Source organism: Buteo buteo, chromosome 4 (genome assembly GCF_964188355.1).
Source record: "Buteo buteo chromosome 4, bButBut1.hap1.1, whole genome shotgun sequence".
NCBI classification, from domain to species: domain Eukaryota; kingdom Metazoa; phylum Chordata; class Aves; order Accipitriformes; family Accipitridae; genus Buteo; species Buteo buteo.
This window is the reverse complement of record NC_134174.1, coordinates 26,950,488-26,972,130: the sequence shown is the minus strand read 5'-3', so window position 1 is coordinate 26,972,130 and position 21,643 is coordinate 26,950,488. Positions and strand designations below refer to the sequence as shown.

At 49.2% G+C, this 21,643-nt stretch overlaps 2 protein-coding genes across 5 annotated transcripts in view; both read right to left on the bottom strand.

Moving 5' to 3' along the window:
- Window positions 1-4,935: 4,935 nt before the first annotated feature.
- Window positions 4,936-17,704, bottom strand: AKAP8L (A-kinase anchoring protein 8 like). The gene is made up of 13 exons (XM_075025250.1): window positions 17,638-17,704; window positions 16,160-16,192; window positions 14,817-15,057; window positions 12,230-12,698; window positions 11,656-11,779; window positions 11,434-11,489; window positions 10,751-10,787; window positions 9,262-9,370; window positions 8,759-8,900; window positions 8,229-8,334; window positions 7,453-7,583; window positions 6,531-6,626; window positions 4,936-6,040 (listed from the first exon to the last, which is right to left on the bottom strand). The coding sequence occupies exons 1-13, from the start codon at window positions 17,648-17,650 to the stop codon at window positions 5,546-5,548; spliced, it is 2,052 nt and encodes a 683-aa protein (XP_074881351.1). The 5' UTR covers window positions 17,651-17,704; the 3' UTR covers window positions 4,936-5,545.
- A 968-nt stretch (window positions 17,705-18,672) lies between these two features.
- WIZ (WIZ zinc finger) overlaps window positions 18,673-21,643 on the bottom strand; it is a 58,274-nt gene continuing 55,303 nt past the window's right edge. For all 4 annotated transcript variants that reach the window (XM_075025246.1, XM_075025248.1, XM_075025247.1 and 1 more), the window contains 3 exons: window positions 20,861-21,301; window positions 20,354-20,546; window positions 18,673-20,192 (listed from right to left, as the gene is read on the bottom strand). In XM_075025246.1, coding sequence (XP_074881347.1) covers window positions 20,033-20,192; window positions 20,354-20,546; window positions 20,861-21,301 — 794 coding nt within the window. In that variant the 3' untranslated portion in view covers window positions 18,673-20,032. The remainder of the gene's footprint in view (window positions 20,193-20,353; window positions 20,547-20,860; window positions 21,302-21,643) is intronic.

Sequence of the window (21,643 nt, the reverse complement as noted above, 5' to 3'; positions counted from 1 at the left end):
CTGGTATAAATTGAACCTACTTACTGCAAGGGAGAGGGCAATCCTTCAACTCCAGCAAGGTTCGATCAATGGAGCTTGAAAGAAAAAAGAAAAGATGTGGAAGAAGGAGAAGAATCTTCTCTTCCAGTGGGAGAACCAGGAAAACTCCTGGAACAGCAACGGCTCATCATGGAAGAGGGGAGCAGTGGTAGAGTTAAGACCATCAGGTCAATGTTTCTTCTTCAGAAGATAAAAACAGTGTGAGGACATTAACACTGCTCCCCCAAAATATCCCCATTTTGTGGCTCAGCCATGCCTGTTGCTCACCAAGGGATTTTTTTTTCTGCTTTTTTAATTTTAATCCCTTTAAAACCCAAGAAATTCCACAGTTTGAGTTGTGCAAGGAACAACCTCCTTTTGTTTGCGCTGCTGCCACTTGGTGATTTCATTTGATGTTCCGTTTGCAGCCATGATGGAGAAGTTGGAGCAGGAGGAGAAGTGTTGCGAGATAAGTTTGAGGGGGGAAATAAAAGCTCCAAGAGCAGAGAGGGGTTTATTCCATTCCTCTCAGATGCCAGAACAGCACAGAGGCTGATAATGGATTTTTAACAGAATTCGGATAAATCCCAGGGAATACAGAGCCTCATGAAGAGAACCCAAATGATTTTAGACAGAAGGGCTGAACAAACACCTGAACTGCTTCTGTAGGAGGTGGAAGATGGATTGGTGGTGCCTAAAGAAAATCTTTACCCGCTAACTCTGGAAATTAGCACAGGAGCCAGGTATTAAGAGCCGAGATAAATTGATTTCCTGATTCGAGAAGGAAATCAGGAGGATTTAAGGTTTGTGTTAATAATAAATGGCCATGTCAGCATGTTGATTGGAAACTTACAGAATCCTACTACCATTATTTCCATACCTTAGGGAAATACTACTTATGGATTACATCTGGATTTCTAGCCTGGAAACATTCAGACTGCGAAACGATGCTCTGGGTGATACATTCTTGAAAGAAGTCCTCAATCTAATACTGTTTAAAGTCTTGTTCGTGTGTTTCTCATCTAAAATAATAAAAATAAATTAACGTGAAGCTGTTGGCAACTTCACAGTCAGAGTAAGGAGTTAAATGGGTGCCGCCCTGCTGTATTATCAGTACATTTCTATATGTAATGTCACAGAAACAAGTTCTACCAGCCATCTTTAACCGCTGATGACCAATAAGACACCCCAGCAAGCTTAAGCGCCTTGGAACTCCTCACTGCAAGATGCTCCCTACAGCGCTGGGAGACCTTGGAAGGAAGCAGAGGTACAAGGCCAGGCACAGTCACAGGAAATCCTGCTGGGAGATGGGCTGTCTGCTCCAAAACACCCCAAAACTTGCCTCAAAACCTCCTGCAATTTCTTTCCCTGGATTCTTCCTGCAATCTCCTCCCCAGATCCTTCTTGTTTAGGTGCTACAAAAGTACCACTTTAGAGGAGAGAAGCAGGTTGCGCTGGGCACAGGGGTGATCAGGCAGGATTTATAGAGCGGTGCAAGTGATTATAATTATTGTAATTATTAACTAAAATGATAAAATACCCAAAAAGCAGAAACTGAAATCTGGGCTGAACAATCAGAAAATAAAAGTTAAACCTGCTACCACCGCTGAGCCAGGGCCACTGCCGAGGGTATCACAGTAGCTGTAGCAGACATAAGGGCATTCTGGGTTAAAAAAACCCACCCACTCTTATTTATGCTGAGCCGCATAAATTCAAATTGTGGCACTTAACTGCATGTTCTCCAACAAATCAACACAGGATAGGGCTAGAAGACATATGAAGCGTGGAGGGAAGCAAGCCAAAGCAATAATTCGGCTCGCCTTTCCTTGAGGAAAAGCAGCAGCGTCCAAAAACCATCATGACGGGTAAATTGAACTAACGGCCAGATGTATAGCACCTCTATCCTAAAGCCTGTCCCTCATAGCAGCCAGCACACAGGAGGAGCTGCGGTGAACTCTACACAATCGCTTACTCATCAGCAATTTTAAGAGGTAGTTCGTTCAGGGAAAGCATTTACAGGGAAGTTGACGCAGGAGGATTTTAGCACCCACTGACTTCTCTGAGCCCTTCCCAGCCAGTTTCTGCTTCCTTGCCTCTCCTCTTCTCTGCTCACGTGCTCCGACACCATGGCATCTCTAGGGACGAGGTGCTTGGATGTTCCTGCAGATCATGGGCAGACTGAGGTCCATCCTGCTTGGCTTTGAGCAGTCCAAGGGGGTTTTAGTTAGCACGACTAATTAATTGTTGTCAGATGTTTGGAGTTTACTGCTTGCATCCTACAGGAGCACAGAGCCATGAAAACCTTAATGCTACATATACGAGCACTAAGCATTTCCTACGCAGCCTATCTATATCTGCACTTAATTCAAGGATTTTGACTCAGAAGCCAAACCCACAGCAATATTTAGTGTATAAGGACCCGGTTACGTTGCAACCGTAAAGACCCAAACACTCCCGAGAAACTGGATGAGCCCTGACCTCATCAATATGGCACAGCACAGATAGCAATCTGGGCTCAGAACCTCCTCGCACGCACCAGCTGCCTCTCGAGAAGGACTCGCTCCTTGGCCAGACCTTTGAAAGGGAACACAAAGCTCAGAGTCCAAGGGAGGGGCTGTAGTACAATTAATCCCTCACCAGAAGGTAGAAAGCTCAGCAGAACGGCACAGGCGAGTGTCTGAAATGCACAGTTTGCCCGTTAAGCGACCTGAAAGGCAGTTGTTGAAGGGATAAAATTTACCTCTACAAGGGGAAGCTGGATTCTGCTATGAGGAGGCAAGATGTTCCTTCCAACCTGAACTTCAGGAACACCGAGGTAACCTCACTCAGGCTGTGCCCCAGTTACCCAAGAAGGGAATTAATTACAAATTGTTCTTTCATGCCGACAGCTGATTTTCTCTCCCTTTGTTGATAATCAGGGTGGAAAAAATAAAACCAAACAAACCAACAGTAGGTAGAAGATAACCAGTGCAGCAAGCAGCCCAAACTCCACTCACTGTTCCCTGCTGGAAGTTCTGCAGATGTTTTGATTGATGCCAACACTTCTGGAGTGGGTGAAAGGGGACAGGAGGAGGCACTGACCTTGCTGACCAGGAGGTGAAGAGTCATCTCCTGAAAAACCAGCTGGGAAGCAGTGTGTTTAACACACAACCTGCAGCCCGCAGCGGTGCCTCTTCTCAAAATTTGTTTCTCAAGCCAGAATAATATTACATTAGAGAAATAGGGACAGAAGAAAGGGGAAAGTAAGGAAATAAAGCAGAAAGGGGAAGGTATAAGGAAGGTGTAACTTGCTGTATTACAAATAAAGGTGGGGTTTGTCTGTTTTTAAAAACAACATCTGGCTCACAGAGATCTCACCATTTTCAGGACCCAATATTTAAGGTTACAGGCAGCCTACCCCGATTAAAGAATCTCAATTATCTTAAGTAAACCTTAAATCAAAGGTACTTCCCAATAATACTTTCTGAAACTCCACCCCAATTAAAACGCAGTAAAACACAAGCAGAGCACAGGTCTTAACACTTCAACGAAGCCAAGCCCAGTTGTTTTCATCAGCTAATTAAATCTAGATCAGAGGGTTTCTACAGAGAAAAGCAGAAAGAAACCTGGAAATCACCACAAAACTCTGCTGAGTAAGGAGGAAAAGCCAGCAGCTGTAAAAAGGAGGTGACAGAATTGAGACTCTTTTCTTGGCACAGGCTAAATTTGAACAGATGATGGTGGCTAGCTGAATGCCCGTCTGCCTTCAAAGCAAAAATGTGTGAAGATCACACTTCTGAGGCACCCCCTTCTCCTGTTTTACAGCCTTCAAAATTATCCCCCAGTGCCCTCCAAGACACCCCGTTCATTCCCACAGCATGCAAACGGCACTCAGTGGTAATTACGCCACTCTGAGCTCAAACACACATCGAAGAGAGATCTGGGGGATCAGGCTTAAGATGCTAAAACACCTCAAAACTGCTAGATGTCCGATTAAACCCATGCAAGAGGTGGAAGCAAGTGGCAGCCAACTCCCTCGACGCCCAACAGCTCCCAGGGTCAACCTTGGGATCCAGCCATACCCGCACAAGAGGGAATGAGCCAAATTCCTTCCAGCCCCGATGAGGTATTTAGTGACTCAGGCTATTAATTATGTTTGGAAAAGAATCTTCCAGGACTAGTCTGAGATGTCTGTCTGCAGGAGGTGGGTTCACTGCTCAGGAAGCCAAGTGGGCAATACCAGGATAAACAGTTCAGGACTTGAGCTCGATGTTTTCACGGGTAATAAATCTCCCTGGCGTGGAGCAGGTGAAACGTTCCCTCTCATGGAGCTCATCTCATCCATCTCGCAATCCCATTAGCTCGCAGACGACTTCATGGGCACAACTGAAGCATCCAGCAGTCGCTGCCACCAGGGACCCGTGCTGGAGGAAAGGGGTTTGAGGTCGGGAGCAGTCTTGGCACTTTGTCTTCATATTAATGCTTAAACCTCCCTTTCTGCGCATTGCTGGGGAAAACTTCTCTCGTACAAACAATCTGCACCAAGTTGGAAGTCTGTAAGACTGGATTTGGCGTCATGCTGGCGATTCAAGGCTAAGCACGTCCTCATCTGTCAACCCATCCAGCAGGAAAGCTCCCAGCCACTCCTCCGTAGCAGGAATAACCTCTGCGGTGTCATGGAAACTAATTTCTTTACTTCTCCCTCATTTCAGGAAGGAGAATCCATACTCCAGGTGATGATTAACCGATGACAGCTTCAACCAAGTGTTTACTGCTAACGCAGGTTAAGTCAGCTCCATCTGCAGTGAAGAGAGGAAAGCTGAGCTGAACCCAAATCCCAAACCAGAACATGGAGACGCAGGCTTTGTAGACCAGTTCTAAGCCTCCAACCTCTCGCAAGCTTTACCAGGGCACCAGAAATTAAGGCAGAGTCACAGGTAATCTCAGGATAGTCCTTTTATCTCCACCCACCAAAACATTCACCTTTAAAATGAAAGCATTTTACAAACAATACAATGTCGACACCACTTAGTTTCGCTCCGCATTAAAAGGAAGAATAAAACATCAGGGGGGAATATTACAGTCACATGGAAGTTACGCAGAACCTTAACGGCGTACACTGCAGAAATTAAAACCCCGGAACCAAATTTCTGATGTTTCCAGACAGACAGGCTAAGGGAACAAACCACATCTTTGTTAAATATAGAAAAGTTTAAATTCAAGGGGAAGAGAAGAGGTTTTGTTTGCCAGATTGTGAAGTAGCACTGGTTTGCACACATGCTCAAAAGGAAATTCTCCTAGTACAAAGCCATCTAAAAAACAGAGAACGCACAAAACCTAGCTACTAAAATGAAGATTTGGTAAAAAAAAATTCCTCTATTTTCCAAAAAAATCACTTTACAGGTAAAGGCTTCCACTGCCTAAGTGAATTTAGTAGAATGAGAACTCAAAACACATGTTATGAAATTCACAGATACAGTTATGTTTAAAAAAAAAATCACAACAAAATACGTCAGGTCTTTTACACATCAGCTTCCCCCTCCAGAGTTTACTCCGCATCCTCATCCTCTTGTGCTGCAGCAGCTTCCTCACTTTCTTCCTCCTCATCTTCTACTTCCACACCTTCTACTGGCTGTTGCTCTTCCTCAGGGAGAAATTCCTCTGCAGGTGGGGAAGTCTGCTCCTCCGTGTTTTCTGCATGCGGCTCCACCTCTGTTTGTGCTTGTGCCTCGATTTCTGTCTCTGTCCCTGTTTCTTCTTGCTCCCCCTCATTTTCAGCACCTTCTGCTTCTGGGTTCTCTTCAGGATCCTTGTTTTCCTCATCTAGATTTTCTTCCTCCAGATTTTCTTCTGGATTTTCCTCTTCCAGATTTTCCTCTTCTGGATTTTCCTCCTCTGGATTTTCTTCTTCCGGATTTTCCTCCTCATCCTTGTTTCCATCTGCTCCTTCTGCTGTTCCTTCCTCTGCATTTCCACTGGCTCCCCCTTCTCCTTCCTCATGCTCTTCTTTTTCTTCTGGGTCATCCGTGAAAGGATTCTCACCCTGAAAACAGAAGACAAACATTCATCTGCTGTGAGTTTATCTCTGGCTGCTTCGAGGAATTCACACCAGCTACATGCCAGCAAACCCTCCCAGTAATTTTAGAGTAATGGTTGCACTGAAAGCAGTCAAGTGAGCAGCTCCTGAAAGCAGATGCTGCCTCGAGAATTCAAATCAACACTAATATTAGCAGCGACAGCGCAACGGTCAGGCCTGTGGCCAAAGTTTAAGCTGGAGGCCTTGCTCATCCTGCTCGCTCAGGGTTCGGTGTAACGTGTGAGGCAGAAGATGACAGATGAAGTCATCTGCACTGTTGAGACTTGATGACCAGCAACCAGGAATCTGACATATTATCAAAAAAACTCCCCAAATCACCTCAAGGTTCAGCTAATAAGCACCTTCATAAGTTGACAGCAGCTACCATGAAATTCCTACAGCACGGAAGCCTTGCTACCAGCTTGACCCCATGCCAAGCTGCTCCGCAAATACCTACCTTCAGGTACCGCTCCAGTTTCTTACTGATTAGTTTGTTGTTGAGAATACTCCTTGCAACTACTAGCGATGATTTCTTGGACTGCTCCATCATAGCCTGTACGGGAGGACAAAAAACTGCACTTAGGCTTTGTTCTGAATTAACTCATGAGGCCAGTCATTAGGCACAGCTCAGCGGCAGACAACAGGCTACAGAGCACACTTTGGTATTTGGGTAGGTGACAACACAGCAATATTTAAGAAATCTGCTATTTTCTGCACATTCCCTAAATTCTGTGCTTCAGAAAGGTGAGTATCAGGCAGCCAAGGAAAAGCCGCGTGGGTTGTTTCACACACTTCTACCAGCAGGATCGTTTCATCTTTCAGTCTGAAATTTTGAATTTTGATTTTGCTGAGGTGTAGGGAGCAAAGGACGGCTGAACAGCCGAGCGCTGCAGATGGTAACGCAGCCTGCTCAACATCGCCACAGTAACGTGTCAAGATTTACAGTCGTGTGCCGATAGATGTATCTTAGAAAGAGCCGTCGTCTGACAGCCATCACCTCGGATCACTGCTCATGGGTATAGTAAAGCTTGTAAAAACATCATCCTACATGTACGTGGAAGTGGGGGAGTCAGAAAGCTGTTTATTTTGCAAGAAACGGGGCAAGAGACACAAGATCTTGTTTTCAGATCGGCACAAGGCTTTGCCAAAGGTGCTATAATCCTGCTAACATCTTGCTTGCCAGCTTTTGCAAAGGGAAAGTTTCTGGGGACACAAGAACATCAAAATTAACTGCAGACCGTGGAGAGAAGCACCGAAGAGAATGAAGACAAGTTCTCCCTAGTTTCAGGAACCACATGAACTAAACCCATCCAAATTCATGCTCCTGTTACTGCAGCTGAAGCCTGCAAGACCCGTGAGGCACCAGGCTGCCCACTCACCCTGCGGTTGTGGTTGTGGTCAAGCGACTTCAAGTGTTTCTGGATGATGCCGTACTGCATTGGGATGAAGAGGTCACACGCAGCACAGTGAGCCGCCTCCACCTTCTTAATAAAATGCTCCATACCAACATCTGAAAAGGAATATAAGAATGGTATTAAGTAGAAAATAATCTAGGGATTTGTGCTGTGTTCCAGATTTTACTCCAGCCTGCATTTAGAAACTCAGGTTTTAACCACCACAAACTCGGTTTTAACCACCACAAACTCGGTTTTAACCACCACAAACTCGGTTTTAACCACCACAAACTCGGTTTTAACCACCACAAACTCGGTTTTAACCACCACAAACTCGGTTTTAACCCTTCCACTGGCATCAAAACAGTCTTCCCAGGGAGCAGGAGAGGAGCCAAGCGGAACATGTGTTATATACAGCCAGGTTAACAGAATACCGCTGGCCCAGATACAAGCCTGGCTGCATGCCGCAACAATGAGTGACGCGAGCTGCAGCTGCATCAGCACTGCAGGTTTGCAAGAAAAAAAAAAAAATCTCTTCAGCCAGCTAATCATTTAGCTGGTGTCCACAAAGCCAGCTAATAACCTGAAGTGCCTGACGGTGCACTTGAGCAGACAGTAGGTTTTACTCTTCAGCAACACCAGCAGGTTCTTCCCCTCCCGCTTTTTACTACTTTTTACTGTTTTGCTATTTATAGAGTTGACGAGGCAGCTGATACATTTGACAAAGGAACTCTCGCACGCACACAGGTAGGAACTCTTACCTTGCGTAAGATCTTGGTCCCTGTAAATCTGCTGAATAACCGCGTTGATGTCTTCAATTGCTTTACGACGCTCTTCAGTTTTCCTAGTTTTATTAGCGACATATTCCTGTACGGCAGAATATATCATATTAATCTTTTCCCCCACCACCACTTTTAGGTGCACCTCTCTAGCGTGCTCATCCTAAAGATACTACAAGTCCCACCACACGTTGTCCTGCAGGTAGCACTGCCTTTCAGCACTTAAGTCACCCATTCCGGCCACCAAAATCCATGGTGGGCAAGTACTTTATTTCCTACCAGTCCAACCAGTAAAACCAGAGGTTAAACAACCTCTTCAAAAGAAGAGGGCAGTCAAGGCAGAGCTCTGATGCTTTAGCCCAACTTTACTCCACCTTCTCTAGCGGTTTCCACAACAGTTACTTAGAGAGGCAGTTCAGGAGCTTTACAGCATCTCCAAAATAATAAATAATAATAATAGTACAACCCCAAACTCTGAAACCCAGAGGACAGAAACATAACCAGAGGCTCACCTGGAGAAAATCAGCTGTTTGTTGAGGCAACTTGGTGCCGACAAACTTGAAGTGTTCCTTATGGAATTTACTCTCAAGGTGACTGTTCATCTCATCATCATAGAAGGTCCGATATTTGCATAACGAACAAACAAACTGGATCCTGTTGAGAGAGTCGGAGGCGAAGGGAAGTGATATTCAAACCAGTCCATTCCAGCTCTACAGGGCACTGCTTTCTCACTGGATCTACTCCCTCACTATGTTTAAGGGGTGGCAGATAAACTCATGAAGTCTCCAACCCTTTAAACATTTACGGGATGTTTCCCAGAGGCTTTCCCATTTCTATTTATCTTTTAAGCACGGATGGCAAGAAGACTGGCAGGAGAGCAAAGCAGTTTCTACAAGGAACAGACAAAACACTAGAACAACTGGGAACAAAAGGACGGACCCTGGCTGCAAGTACTACGGTCCCAGAGAAGAAAGCGACATCACTAAAAAAAACAAAATAAAATAGGAGATGTTACCTTTCTACCATGCGATCCCGATGCCTCTTCTTTTGCCTCTCTTGAGTTTTCTTGCCCGCCTGCAATTTGCGTTTGATTTGACTGATCTCTTCTTGAATTGTTAAAGCACCTAAGTGTTTAAAGCAGGTTGTATTTCAGGGCACTACTTGAGGACACCACCTGATTAAAGAGAATTTCCCTAGACAAGTTTAGTCGTCAGCCCGACCAACCCACACAATGGAGAAACACCGTAGAGTCAAGAAGCTGCTCCCACCAGCCAACTACAAATAAACCTCTAGTTTATACAACAGTGCTGCCCCCCCCAAATTAGCTCTTTCCAAAAAAAAAAAGCTGCACTGGGACAAGCTTGGCGGGTGGGGGGCAGAGGGGACAACCACAGCAGAAAGACTCCAACGTGGTTTCCCAGCCCTTTATTTTAATTACTGCTTGCTACTACTAGTTTTATGAGATTTTAAGTATTAATTAGTTACAGGATTTTTTTTTTTTTTTAGTACCACCCGCTCAGATTTGTTCAGCCTCAAAGTGAACACTGGCAATGCAATAAAGCTTGGGTAAGGGGGATGAATTTACACCACTTCGGGGACAGAAAAGCTGCTTCTCTGTCCGCCCGCCCTGGCATACGCATGGGCACGTCCCAGGCTCAAATTTACGCTGCCCACCGGCAGGACAGGCGGCAAGGACCCCCCCACACATCTTGCCAGGAGGTTTCCTTCCAGCCCTCCTGCTTCTCTCAGCTCCCTTTGGGTATCGCGGTGCTTCTCCGACCGGCCCTGTCTCTCCGAGCCAGGAAGCTCCATCCCATTTCACAGCCCGAACAACTTACCCAAAGTCAAGTCTAGGGCACAGCGAGAAATTAAATCTGGTTCCCTAAGCCCCAGGCTAGCAGCTTCACCAACCTACCTTGACCAAGGGATCCAGCTCCTCCCTAGCAGGGCTTTTACAGCACTTCCTTATCCCTGAGCAGACACAAAGGATGGGATTCATCTGACTAAATGCAGACATTACAACTGAGCTAGTCCCCTGTCCCCCCGTCAGCGGAGATCTGACAGGTCTCATCCTGAAGAGCAAATGAATCGGTGCCCTGGAAAGGGCCCTCCCCGTATTTCTCCGCCTGGCTATGGCGATGCAATCCCACCAGAGCCTCACACACAAGAGCCTCGACTGCTCTCGCTCGTAGGACCCCACCTCTGATGGCTATCGCAGCACCAGACCAGCATCCCCAGGGGACTCGGGGACACGCGCAGAAGCCAAATTGCCCTTCAGCGAGAAGGTGCAGAGGTTTAGCTCAGGTCACCAAGACGCAAAGGACCAGAAGGGACAGCGAAGCCACAAGGCAAATGGACTCTTAAGAACCAAAGGAGCCTAAATAAACCCATCGGATTTAATTGGAAATATCTCTTCTGGCCAGGTTGGAGTGCTCGACTGGAGGGGGGTTGTGCTCTGTGCAGAGCTTCGGAGCGCAAACGAGTTGTCGCGCACACCAACTCACCTTTCTCCGAATCTTTTCCTTCTTCATCTTCCCCTTCCTAAAAATGCAACGTTGGGAAGTTAAAACCGTCTAGCAAAAGCGAATGTCTGGAGGCTGGTTTGACACCTTCACCAGCCTGCTGCCTCTCAAACCCTCCCCAGGCACTCAAAGCACCACACGGAGAAGCGACATCTCCATCGGATCTGGCTGCTCCACACTCCCTTAGCGCGGGGAAATCCAGCACAGCACCCACTCACTCGGCAGGAGATGCTTCTACAACACCTGCAGGTCTTATATGCAAGAGACCTCCCCCCACCAAGCTGAAGGGCAGCAGCAGACGGGTGCCTTCAGTCCCCATCTAGAGCGAGGCAACATAATCCCACACTTGTGGATTCTCCATGTCGCAGGCAATTGATTTGGGGGTTTTCCTTACTTAAAGCTCTTGGCGTACGGGTGTTTTACTGCATTTTGACACCGTAAAGTGTCTCGCAGTGATGTTGCGGCTGGTGGGTGTAGCTGGGAAGCCCCCATAATGTCCACACGTCCCTTGGTGGAGCATTTTGCTTCCATCCACTCCCCCCAACTTGTCTAAGCCTCCACCACCTGGCTTGGTGTGGGAGTAACATGGGAGTCCAGGAATATGCCCTCACCAACCAGAACTACAGCTTTTAATCACAATAAAGTAGTTTCCAAGAGTTACTTACACCTCTGGAGCCCTCCTTCTCCTCTTTTTCTCCTGATTCTCCTTCTGTTCCCTCCTCTGAAAGAAACAGCACAGTCAGCATAAAGAGAGGTTACCCAGATCAACACCAACAATTTTGCCACCACGTTAAACGTGCGGCAATGCACGACAGCTCTGCCGAAAATAAAGACAGTGGCAGCTTTATATCGCTCCCGAGCATGTCGCAAAGCTGCTCCACTCTTACCGTTGTCAGAGTCGGAGTTATCGGAGCCATCTGTCTTTGCTGCCTTGCTGTCAGGTTCATCAGAGCTGTTTGTTTGCTTCCGCTTCTTCGCGGTGGGATCTTTTTTCATTTTCTTTTTCTGGGGCTGCGAGAGAAGAGAAAGGTTAATCCCTGCAACACAAGCAGGTGCCCTCTGCAGCCAGCAATGTCTTATTTTACTCATTTTTAGTAAGTTAAGCTTCCTGCATCAAGTTTCTGACAGGCAGAGTTGATCAGGAAGGACATAATCCACCACACCTCTATCCCATAATATAGAAGATTAAGCCATGAAGGACTGCAATATTCTCCTACCCTCAGAAAACAAAGTTTTTAGGATTAAAACATCTCATGTATCAATACTGCTCTGCAACTGAGTGCAGCCTCCTCAGTTTGCTTAGGAGAAAACATACTACTGAGCCGGTAACATGCAGAATTATATATTATCGCTTCCCAGAGAGTATTTTGGAGCCCTTTGCTGCAGGACATGTGGGTCTGTTGGGAAATAAAGTCTCTCATTCGACCCAAGCAGGTAGGAGGATATCGCACAAGTACTTACTTTAAAATCCGAGTCCCACATTTTCCAGTTTCTCCTCATCCGTTGTTTCATCATTCCTCCTCCATAACGCATATTTCCGGAGAAACCTCGCATTCCCTGGAACATGCTGAGTTCTGGGATAATGTTGTGGGAGAAGAGGGAAGGAAGCCTGGAGGATCCGTGGGGACCAAGACCTCGTGATCCCATTGATTGCGGAGGCTCGTTCCACTGTCCGCCCATGCGCCCAGGATAGGAAGACGCCATGGGTCTGTTATTGCGTCCGTCTCTACCCCAGTTCTGACCCCGTTGACCAAAGTTATCCCGTGCTCTGTTCTGGTATTGATCCCGGCGGTTCCCGTAGAAGTTGTCATAGTGACCTTCATAGGCGTTATCGTTGTCATGTTCGGACTCGTTGTAATCATAGCTGGATCGGTACATATCACGGTCATTCATTGAAGACCTCGAGTCGTAGGACTCGTACGAGTCGTACCTGCAAGAGACGCGTCAGTGAGGCACCACTGAGAAACGGCAGCAGAGGTGAAGCAAACAAAACCCTTCCAAACAGATTTTTAAGTTTATTTTTCAATCAGCAGATGTGTCACTCAACATGGGACATATTTCACTGCGGAGCGGGACAGGACATGGACCAGCAGGAGCTGGTGACAGAGCTTCAAGGTTTCAGTCCCGCTGGTGGAAGAACCAGAGACCTTTAGACACGGGAAAACCCTGATGCCAGGGAGCCCCTTGAACCATCCGTTTCTTCCAGAATTACCAGAATATTTTAAATGAATAAAAAAACCCAAGCACATTGAGCAAAGGTTCCTTCACCAGCTGAGGTAGGGGCTTATCACTTTGTCCCCACTCCCAAATATTGGACTCAAAAAGAACTTTAGGAGCAGCTGAAGAGAACCAAGAGCTGCTCATTGTCACAGCAAGTTTCACCTTATCCAGAAATACTTCCCAGAATAGTGAGATGTGCTACTCAAGGAACACCTTGGCACAATCAAAGACCTATTCCAGATCCACCCTTCCTCACTCCCCATATGCAATCCATCCATTAACGAACTGTTGTCCCCAGCTGGAAAGCCAACATATGCCCCACCTATTTTAAAACCTTTTTTCCTCCTAAAAATGAGGCCACAGAGGATTTTTAGCTTTACATTCTGCAATACTAAAATGCTTCGTACTGGAATTTAAGGCTTTGCATGCTTGCCAGCAGCACTCTGACCAACAAGGCAGGCGAGGAAGAAACCTGCTGCACGAGAAAAGATTGTGATGCTGAACTAACGAGCCTCGTCAAAGCATGACCTCCTTGCCACTGCGCTTTACAGCAAGGCCTTGAAACCACAGAGATCAGAATCAGCGGGGGGGAAAAGATGTTATCATGGCTCCAAGGTCAGAAGAAAGTCACCCCGCTGATAAAAGGAGAGATGTTGGGGCTAGAAAATCAGACCAGGCACCAATGGAGGAACTGCCAGTGTCCAATTACACGTAAGCCAGAGCAGCTGGAGGGTGAGCAGCTCCTTTTCTGCTCCGTTATAGCCCGGAGCTGATATTCTCCAAGTGATTTATCTTTCCCTTACTGTGTTTCTCATTATTTCCTGCACAGAGCAAGAAATTTTTAGCTTTTTAATAAAACCTATCCCATCACAAGTGGTGCGGTGGTGCCAAGTCAGTGGAAACACGCCGCCGGCAGGAGCATGCCTGCAAGCAGGCGACCGCTGGCACACGAGATCGAAGTGGAGAAGCCCAAAATGATGTCTGAAGGGACAAGAGTCCAGCGAATGATTTGGCAAACCCTTTCCAGCACAGTTAAACTGAGCAAGTGACCAAAACAAATCGATTTGATATAGTAGTACGGACGTATAATTTCTTAAGAGAGTTACTGTTTTGGAAGTGTAAGAGTGGAGTAGAAGACAGTCACTTCACATTTATTAATATTTACTCCTGAATTTTACTTTGTCTAACGTAGCTTTACTTATTTAAGGCATTAAAAACCTGGAGTAAGTAGTCGCCCTGCAGAAATACCAAGTCCTCGCTCAAAACTCACAGTGTGTGTTACTAAGTGAGAAGTCTTTAGGGAAAGAATCCTATTTATTAGTACTTAAACATTAACACAGATCAGCAAGGAGCTGACTACGTCATAGAGCTGAGCATCTACTGCGACACTGGCTACAAAAACCTCACTGCAGCAGCAGAAGTCAATCTATTAATCAAAATTAGTAATTTAAACTCAGATTTAAGCATGAAATAGTGCCTTATTTTCCTTAGCACTGCTCTAGAAGTACATAAGCAAGCTCGTGAGAACATTGCTTATAATTATCATTTCACTGAAGAACCCCAAATTTCAGCCACTGCTGGAAAAGCTGCACTGTAAGCCCCAAATGTGGAATTTTTTTGCCAGACACGGATGAAAACTTAGTATAAAATCCTATTTTACAGTTACAGCAGGCAAGAGGAGGATGGCTGAGCCAGCTATGGACGCTCGCTTGAGTCACAACACCAGAAAAGGTAAGAATGAGACCAGCGAGGAACAAACGGAGCAGCAACGACTCTTAACGAGCAGCAGATCGTTACAGCGTCTCCTCACCTCGTGCCCTGCACTCACCTGTCTCCACCAGATCCGTAGTGCCCTCCTTGCATCGTGTCCGTATCCATGTGCGACACCATGTCTAAGCGCTGGTTCATTTTTGCGATGACGGCATCGGCGTTGCCGCCGCCCGAACCATCGGGGTTCATGTCAACGTCCGAATTCGCCATTTCCCAGGAGTTCGAAGTGGCCATGCCATATCCGTAATTACCCGAGTTATCCTGGCCGTATCCATAGCCGTAACTGTATCCCTCATAACCTGGAACAACAAAAATAAGACCTGGTTTTATTTCCAGTTATCCAGGTTCGCGAATATTTTAATTTGAATTAAGATGCCCCAAGCAAGCATCATAGGGAGTTAAAAACAAACAAACAAACAAACAAAAAAACAACTCAACTTTCTATCTAAGTCACCTATAAACTTTGAACTGTTGAGCTCATAAAGGTTTAAGGGAACAATTTGCTTGCCCAAGTCCCATAAAACACAGCCACAGCCTATAGCTTCCTCCGTCTAACCTGCTCAGGAGAGGAATAAACATGACCAAGGCAGAGCTTCCATAAAAACCTGTTTTGAGGTAACACAGAGAACACGAAGAACCATTTTAAGCCGGTTTTTAGTTTGATACGAAGCTGTTGGTAGCCAGACGAATGCAGCTAGGACATACCTTTGCCAGAACCTATTAAACTGCTTTATAACCCCTTAAATCCAAAAGGATGATGCTATAGCGCATACCTGCCCTTGCCAAAGACAGTACAGCCGAGCACTGAAAGCAAAAACACTTTCGGCCTAGCGTTTTCCAAACATTTTCTATCAGAAAGCGACAGAGAGGCTTCTCCTCTTGCTAAAGAAGCCAAAACTGTTATAAACCGAAAAAAACCCAGTGTAGGAATAACACACAAAGCCAATTAAAAGCCTGTTGAGGCTTAAAATTTAGGTTTTTCTTTCCCCGGCCCTCTTCTTTGGCTGCTGGCACGCGCGGAGAGGGAGTTTGTATTTCTGCTGTCTCCCCAAGCCTCGATTTACATCATCACCTGCACTGACTTCATTCAGGTTTTCCAAATGGCAGAAAGGGGTTTTTTTGGGGGGTGGAAAACAACCCCCAAACCCAAATATTCCGCCTAGAACAGTTTTCCTGTGCAACCAGGAACAGCAACAAAGTTCTCTGTTGGCTTCAATGTGGATTTTTAAAATAAAGAAGAAAAATGTCACAGAGGTAGAACAGTAAGAGACTACACGGGGTCTGTGCTGCGGTGGGGATGGTGCTTGTTCATCACCGACCTCGGTGCGTCTCCCTCAGGCTCAGGAAACAGATCTGAAGTGGAAGGTAATAAACCATTACTCCAGTTTTTACTGTACTTGCCTCTGTTCGTCCCAGAGTTCCAGTCTCCATAACCTAGAAAAGAGCAAAAAGCAATTAGAGATGAGTTGATTGTTAGAGTGGCAGCTGCGGCCGAAGACATTCTTGTTACCCAGTGTCAAAATGGAGCCACGCCCCCAATAATCCACAAGTCTTGCACCAAATATCGAAGAAATCAGACCTTAACGTCGCCCCAGCAATGATGTCCCCACAAGAGGAACATCCTTTGCTCCTCTTACAGAAAATCCAGGGTTTAACTTCAAGCTGAGCTCTTGGTAATGATTTCCACAACCAAGTATTTTGGGAGCGGAGGCGAAGCGTTTGAGAAAGTGAGAGGGGTCTCACACAGAATAAACCCCACTCCCATTAACACCTAAAAAGAGAGGACCTGGGACACATCGGGGAAGTTTTAATCCCATCATTCGCCAACCTGCAGCCTCCCAAGACTGACATTCAGATGCCCTTTGAGGCAAAACGTATCTCGACGGCATCTCTGCACTTTGCCCTTGCAGGAAACCAGCTGGAAGATGGGAAGATACCGGCATGGAAAGACGTGGTCTGGACACCGACATCCCGTGCTCCCCAGTCAAGAAACCGTTAGCCCAATGTTAATTTTCAAAGCAATTACACCCTCATTAACCAGGGTACGTATGCACACGGCTCTGCTTCGCACGAAGCTACACGCATGCTGTGGGAAAGCGATGGTACCTTGCAGGTTGTCATTGTGATTTCCCCCTTAATTAGAAACTCCTCTTCCCAGAAGGCAGCTAATTTATTAATTTTCTTTTTCTTTTCCTCCCCCCCGGTGCCACCGTTACAACCTGAGCCACTTCCAGCCAAAACAGTTGACACTGAATAAAGCAGCAAATTGCTTCCTACACCCACCGTACTCCACAGGTGAGCAGAGATGCCGCTCTAGGAACCAGCAGAGGTCTCAAAACGTCAAGATTAGAAGGAGAAAAAGGCAAAATTGCCACTAAATCAGGCGAGGAGGAGAGTTACAGCCGTGACCTGAGCGAGGATGAGGAATTCCTGTCCAGCCGCCACCGCCAGGCGGAAATCAGAGGGAACCTCATTAAGCTTGATTAAAAAATAAATCAATTTTCTGTCAGAAAGAAGAGCCTGGCTGGCTCGCCTTCTCCGCCGGGGAGAGGCTGGCGGCTCCCCCTGCCCCCGGCCTGAGGGTACCCGGGGAGCACCGGACCGGAATCCCGGGGGTGAGAACCCGACGGGCCGAGGCGGCAGAACCACCTCCCGGCCCTGAAGCCCCGCTGACAGAGGAACGGGACGAGGCCGGACGAGGCGGCAGCGCCCGTCACCCCTCAAGGGGCCCGGTCGTCCCGCAGAGCTCCGGCCTCTCCCCGTCCCCGGCCTCACGACCACCCTCGAGACCCGGCGGGGACCGCGGCAGAGCCCTCGACCGCGTCCCGGTTCCCCGGCGGGGGCCGCCCCCGCCGCCATCTTGCGCCGCCGCCCCTCACCTGAGTAACTCATGATGGCGGCGCCGCCGCCCGCCGCCGCCTCCTCCTGCGCGAGACGGTAACGGCGGCGCGCGAGCCCCGCCCCCCCCGCCCCATTGGTCGCGCCGCTCCGCCTGCCCCGCTCTCATTGGTCGGCGATCCACCCCCACCCCCCCTCCCCGCGCCCGGCAGCCGTTGGCTCAACCTCCCCGCGTGATCGGCGGTTCCCATTGGCGGCCGGCGGGTGCCGCTCACCGCCTCCCGCGCGCTCCCATTGGGCGGCCCTCGCGGCCGTTGGCGGGCGCAGGTGTCAATCGCGGCGCGGCGGGCTCCTCGCTCAATGGAACCGGCAGGGCCGAGGGCTGATTGGTCGGCGCCGCTGTCGCCTCGTGAGGAGGCGTGACCGCTACCGCTCTCTTCTCTCACTGGTCAGCTAGGGGGCGGGATAATCCTCCTTCCGCCAATAGCGCGGCACACCCGCCTGGGGCCGCTAGCCCCGCCCCCACAGCGGCTGCGCCGCGCCTCGCCCCGCCCCTCCAGCCCGCGGCGCCTGCTGCTATTGGCTGCTTTCGGGGGGGCGGGGCCTCGTGTGCACACGCGTGTCTCACACGCAGGGGCAGCTTGACCCCCCCCCCCGGCGGATCACGTGGGTCTGCCCCCCCCCCAGGTGTGTCCCCGGCGGGGGGCGGGACTAGAAGGGACCCCCCCACTCGTGACTGCTGTGGGTGTGGCCGTCATGGGGTGCTGGGCGGTGACCTGGGCGTGGCCTCAGCCTCACCCCGGTGACCCCAATTCCCAGGGGTCGAGGTCACATCCTGCCCCCAGTGACCCCAGTTCCCAGGGTCAAGGTCACATCCTGACCCCAGTGACCCAGGACACGACCTCAGCCTGACCCCAGCATCCCCAATTCCCAGGGGCAAGGTCACATCCTGACCCCCCCCACCTTAAACCTCCCCAGGGAGCCCTAAAACCACCCCAATCCCCCCCAAAATCGCATCCCCCCCCCCTCCCATCCCGACATTCCGGGTATCCAGAGACTCCGCTCTCCCCCCCGGCTTCATTTCCAGAAGAATTTAATCCATCGTCCCATATTCCCGGGTACAAGAATCACCAGAATATGCCCCCAAAAAATTGGAAATAAAAAAAAAAAAAAAAAAAAAAGAAAAAAAAAAAAGAAACAGAAAAAATATTTATCCATTAAAATTCCTTCCGAAATTCGGAAGTTTTGGGATTTCCAAATAAAAATGAATATTCCTTATTTCTACACAAATCTAGAGTTTAAAAAAGGCGGAAGGGCTATGGAGCTAGACGAGGAAAAAAACGGGAAAAATAAAGAAGTAATAAAAGCAACGGTGAAAATTGGGGGAAAAAAAGGGGGGAGGGGGGCTGAGCTGAATCCTCCCGCCACCGCGGCCAATTCCGATGGGAATATCAGGAATTCCCTGGGGATTTTTCCAGTTCCCACTGGAGTTTGTTCTCTCCGGTGGGTCTCACCCGCTGCTCCACTCCGGTGAAATTAAAGGGGTATGGCAGCGAGGGGGGGGGGGGGGGGGTGAGAAACGGTATGAATCCGGCTTTTTGGGGGGGTGGGGTATTTTTTTTTTGCTGCGGTGGAAAAGCGGGAGGGTAGCGGCGGCGTTTGGGGGGGATTTTTTGGTGTAGGAAAAGGGGATTTGGGCAACATGCAACCTCAGAACCGAGGGATTCCGATATCTATGCAAGACTAAATTTCATCGTCGCCTATGGAAAGGAAAAAAAAAAAAAAAAATCGAATATACATTAACTCTAAGGGTCATATACAAAATCCACAGCGTTTTCCGGGAACGCAGCTGCTTCCCAAAATTTCCCTCCGGCCCGGCTCCATCCCAAATCGCCGCCAGTAATGGCGACACCGTTTGTTCTTTGGGTTAAAAAAAAACAAAACAAAACAAAAAAACAAAACAAAACAAAAACACAAGAAAAAAAAAAACAAACCAAAAAATGGATTTTGGAAAGTGAGAAGGAGGGAAAAATCTATGCCCCCCCCCCCCCCTCCCCATTCCGTGCCGGGACTGGCATCAAGTCGTTCCCTCCCCAATCAGGTGCCGGATCCCGGTTGCCGCCTGTCTCCTGTGGGATCAGCCAAGGGTTTGTCTTGATCCATGTAGTGCTTGTGGCGGGGGTCGTGTGTGTTGTGTCCCCCCCCCCACCTAGCTCATCCCCTGGAAAACAGGGGGAAAAGCTCCAGAGGGGCGAAGGCAGCAATCGATCCCACCCTTCCCAAAAAAAATAAAAAATAAGGAATTGTGGATATGGGAAGGCGAGGAGGGGGGCGGGGAGGGGGGCAGCGGGAGAGTAAGGATGTTCCGGCACCATCCGCGGTCGCTTCCCCGTGCCGGCTCTGTCACGGTGAGAGAGCCATGGATTTGGGTTCCCGTTACTGAGCCTCGGCGAGGGTGGGGGGTTCGGGTGGGGGGGGAGCTTCGCCCCGTAAAGGATCCGCTTTGGAGAAATTCATTTCCAAGATGTGTCGTTGGAGATGCCGTACCCATTCCTCCTGGATGGAAAGGGGACCTTGGAATTCCACCTCGCAGAACCTACGGAGGACATGGCGTCAGCTTTGGAATCGTGGTTTTGCCACAAAAAAAAAAAAAAAAAAAAGGGATCCACGCTGCAGAGCAAGGACAACGCTTCCAGCTAGGAAAGAGAATCCCTACGGACACAGAATGAACCCCCCCGCTTTCCCGAGGTGACCTACCTGCATTTGAGGGTGTAGATGTTCCCCACGAATTTCACCAGGGAGGTTTGCGGCGGGCGAGGGACCAGGGAAGGCACCGGCCTCATCCGTGGCGGCGGCTGCCGCGTCTCCTCCATTTTCTGCTGGAATTCGGTCCCTTCTTCTTCCCGGTGGAGGGGGTTGTCCAGGGGTCTCGCTTGCCTCCGTTCAAACTCTAGGATGGGAGAAACGGGAAGGGTTAGATCGAGGTTTGGGGGATACAGAAGGCAGCACGGCATCGCCGGCACGGCACCGCTGCTCTTGCTTTCGGCTCCCCGATGCGAGGAGCAGCCCCGACTCATCATGGGGAACCGGGTCCCTGGGAGGAAGAGGAAGAGGAGGAGGAGGGGTGGGGTCTCAGCTAAAGAACCCCCCTTCCGGCGCTGCCGGGAATGGGCAGAGGGGACAGGGCAGGGTTTTTTCCCCCGGTGCTCCGCCGGTGCCGGAGACCCCCTCTGCCCTCTCCCGGCTGGCTTCTCCCCAACTCACTGTTGATGTTCGAGCGTTGATGTTCCTCCACCTTCACCAAGGAGAGGGGGGAAGTGATCATGGGCCGCTCACCGCTGCTTCCCCCATCCAGGATTTTTCCGGCATCGCCGTGAGCTAAATCTCCCGGCAATCCTTTGCTCAGAAAGGTCACGCCGCCGGCTTGAAGGCTGAGCGGCATTCGTCGAGCGCCGCCGTCGTGATCCCGGGCATGCGAAGAGTTCCGGAATTTCTTCGTGAAGGGTCGTCCGCCTTGGATGTAGCTACGGTAAGCGCCGGCTTTTTGGGGTCGATGTCGGATCCATTCACTGAGGGTCTCGATAGGCGAACCGTTAACGCACCACTCGGTGACACCGAATTGCCGGAGATGTGCCCGCGCGTGGCTGGCCAAGGCTTTGCGGTTTTCAAAGTAGAGGCCGCACAGCTCGCAGCAAGCTTCGCTGGCTGGGGTGAGGGGGGGAAACGCGCCGGGCTGGGGGTGAGCGGGTGAAGAAGGCAGGGACGCGGCACGGAGCCGGTTCCCCCCCGTCAACACCGGCTCTGCACGGAGGCGGGTTCTCCGTGGGATCGAAATTCCCCGTATTTTTCAGCTCCAGAAACATCCCCTGGCCCCGTTGCGGGGGGCTGGTGATCTCCAGGAAGCCAAGCTAATTTCGATCAGGGAAAAGCAACGACCCCAAATCTCCACTCCCCTCGCCCCGCTCTGCATCCCCAGGAGGCAAAAACCCTTCCCGGCACGGGGCTGGGGGTTCCCCATGCCCACCCCGTCGCGTGATTGACATCCCA

What these genes read in the sequence shown, in the direction of transcription:
- AKAP8L (XM_075025250.1), bottom strand. An exon ending in GAACTCTGGGACGAACAGAG is followed by an intron (nt 15,058 to 16,159) that starts GCAAGTACAGTA and finishes TTGTTGTTCCAG; the next exon opens with GTTATGAGGGATACAGTTAC. An exon ending in AACTGGAGCGGTACCTGAAG is followed by an intron (nt 6,041 to 6,530) that starts GTAGGTATTTGC and finishes TTCTGTTTTCAG; the next exon opens with GGTGAGAATCCTTTCACGGA.